The sequence below is a fragment of the Homarus americanus genome, unplaced genomic scaffold, assembly GCF_018991925.1.
Source record: "Homarus americanus isolate GMGI-L3 unplaced genomic scaffold, GMGI_Hamer_2.0 scaffold41654, whole genome shotgun sequence".
Classification (NCBI taxonomy): domain Eukaryota; kingdom Metazoa; phylum Arthropoda; class Malacostraca; order Decapoda; family Nephropidae; genus Homarus; species Homarus americanus.
The window spans coordinates 3424-6231 of record NW_024730116.1 but is presented as its reverse complement, the minus strand read 5'-3'; the positions used below and the strand labels follow the sequence as shown (position 1 = coordinate 6231).

The following is a 2808-nucleotide window of genomic DNA, read 5'->3' as shown; positions in this document are numbered from 1 at the left end:
TCACACAGGAGAGAAGTTCCAGTGTTCAGAATGTACTAGTTCATTTACTTATAAATCTAAATTAGTTGAACATATGAGGGTTCACACAGGAGAGATGTTCCAGTGTTCAGAATGTACTAGTTCATTTACTAATAAATCTAAATTAGTTGAACATATGAGGGTTCACACAGGAGAGAAGTTCCAGTGTTCAGAATGTACTAGTTCATTTACTTATAAATCTAATTTAGTACAACATATGAGGGTTCACACAGGAGAGAAGTTCCAGTGTTCAGAATGTACTAGTTCATTTACTTATAAATCTAGTTTAGTACAACATATGAGGGTTCACACAGAAGAGAAGTTCCAGTGTTCAAAATGTACTAGTTCATTTACTTATAAATCTAGTTTAGTACAACATATGAGGGTTCACACAGGAGAGAAGTTCCAGTGTTCAGAATGTTCTAGATCATTTTCTAAAAAATCTAGTTTACTTCAACATATGAGGGTTCACACAGAAGAGAAGTTACAGTGTTCAAAATGTACTAGTTCATTTACTAATAAATATAAATTAGTTGAACATATGAGGGTTCACACAGGAGAGATGTTACAGTATTCCGAATGTACTAGTTCATTTACTTATAAATCTAAATTAGTTGAACATATGAGGGTTCACACAGAAGGGAAGTTCCAGTGTTCAAAATGTACTAGTTCATTTACTAATAAATATAAATTAGTTGAACATATGAGGGTTCACACAGGAGACACACCATATCATAGTACAAAATGCAATAAATCCTTCACACAGAAGTGCCGTATGGTAAGGCACATAAGAGTTCATACAAGAGAAAAATTTCAGTGTTGTGATTGTCAAAAATGTTTTCCCAGTAGAGTGAGTCTCACAAGGCATAGTAGAACTCATCTGACTTCTTACAGTAAAGTTCATGCAAAAGATAATAAATGCCACAAAAAATATGATAATAAACAAAGGCTGAAAAAATGTTGTGAGGAGAAGTCAGGGAGTGGTAGGAGACTCACCCAGAGGAACCACCACCTTGGTGCTCTCGGGAGCAACACAACAGAAAAACGAGCGGGCAATGACCTGAACAGTCCAGAGCCGAGTCACAATAATTGTCGGGAACTGCCCACTTCCTCTCATAGTGAAGATGAGTATAGCCTCTCTTACCAGTGTAAGACAAAGGCTGTGTGTAAACTAGCAGATAATGACCTTGTAGTGAGTAGATCAACACATTTCATAGACTGGTCAGGTCATGGAGTTAAAGATGAACCTGTTGATGGTCAACCTTCAATCTTAAGTATATCAGAAGATCCACTTCAATCTGAGATGGTTCCTCCATCTTCTATAAAATTAGAGAGCCTTAAGGAGGAATTTGAGTTTCTTGAGGAAGAATTGTGAAACCTTGTTAACATTTTGTGTGTAATGCAAGCTTGTGTATGTTTATATTAATAAATATATACTGAGAACCCAACTGTTTATCCTCACAATGTATATAATAAAAGCAGTGGGCAGCAACTTGATAAACAATTCCACTGTAGATCTTATACCTTTATGTACTGCCAGATTACTTTTACCCCTTCGGTGTTGAACTAAAATGGTTTAGTTTACCGTAAATTGAAGAATAAAGATAAACAAGTGATAACATATCCTGAGAACATTGTGGACTTGTTGAAATATTAATTTGAGAAACTTGAATTTCAGTGCATATCATTGTTTTCTCATTTTGACTGTCGGTCACATTATTAAACAACAAATATAAGATAATTGGTGGAAGTCTAAAGATATACCGTATATCTTGGCTTATAAGATGGAATTTGAACATTAAAAAAACCTGCCCAAAGTTAGGGGGTCGTCTAAACCACCAAGTGTAAAATTCTTACCTCTTAAATATTGTGGTTTAGCGTGTCAAGAGTGGTGATGGAAACATCGTAAGCCACTCGCAAGGTCTTACCACTAATTATTTTATACTGAAACTTACGTTTGGCAAGCTGGATTCAAATTAAGATTACCGGTATATTAAAATAATAAAAATGTATTATAAACCTGTCTAACATACCATAAAAGAGAATTATACCCCTGTAATAAACACAGCTATCATCACACACCCCTCCCCACACCCCCCCCCCATTTGCCAGTGAGGAGACAAGAAAGGGAAAGTGACCGTTAGATTGGGCTATTTTTAGCCTTGGAGGTGGTCAGTAATGCATATCAGTATATTTACTGATAATAATACTTAAAATTTATTTTTTTACAAGGAATATTCAGTAAATGACTGCATTAATTCTTGAAACTACTGACAGTTAAATACAGACGCTTAAGTGACGTCACTAGTGTTTACACTACACCAGCTGGTAACATTTGATGCCATTACTTGAAGTGAATTGGCCTTATTTAAAGTAACTAACCATAAATAAATACAAAAGGTAAAAAAAAGATCAAAAGTGAGATATAATATACAGGTTGTACCTCTCTAGTCCGGCATTCTGTGGTCCGGAACGATTTTAGTTTGTCCAATAGGTAGATAGGCAGATTTTTTATTTTTTTTATTTTTTTTGCTTCTCTGAATTATTATTATTATTACAGGAGTATTAAATTTTTGCCCCTCAGGCCCCAATGCGGGCCAGTGACCTATGCCCGGGTGGGCTAATCCCCTTAAAAAAAAAAAAAGCCCCGGGAAATTAAGTTTTGTTTACATACGGCAGTTCGGCTGCACTCAATCTCTCTCTCTGCTTGCCTATCCCAGCCGTTACCAACGCCTCTTCCCTCCCAGACCAGATATCCCTCCTCCTAGTCACAGGCCTGGCATTTGACAT

General features: G+C 36.1%; 1 protein-coding gene across 1 annotated transcript; it reads left to right on the top strand.

Annotated features, from left to right (window-relative positions):
• The first annotated feature begins 351 nt into the window (after window positions 1-351).
• LOC121866898 (zinc finger protein 501-like) lies at window positions 352-1461 on the top strand. The gene has a single exon (XM_042366635.1). The coding sequence runs from the start codon at window positions 398-400 to the stop codon at window positions 1391-1393; it is 996 nt and encodes a 331-aa protein (XP_042222569.1). The 5' UTR covers window positions 352-397; the 3' UTR covers window positions 1394-1461.
• The last annotated feature ends 1347 nt before the right edge of the window (window positions 1462-2808 follow it).

Coding starts and splice junctions, on each gene's coding strand:
- LOC121866898 (XM_042366635.1), top strand. CDS start 398: ATGAGGGTTCACACAGGAGAGAAGTTCCAGTGTTCAGAATGTTCTAGA.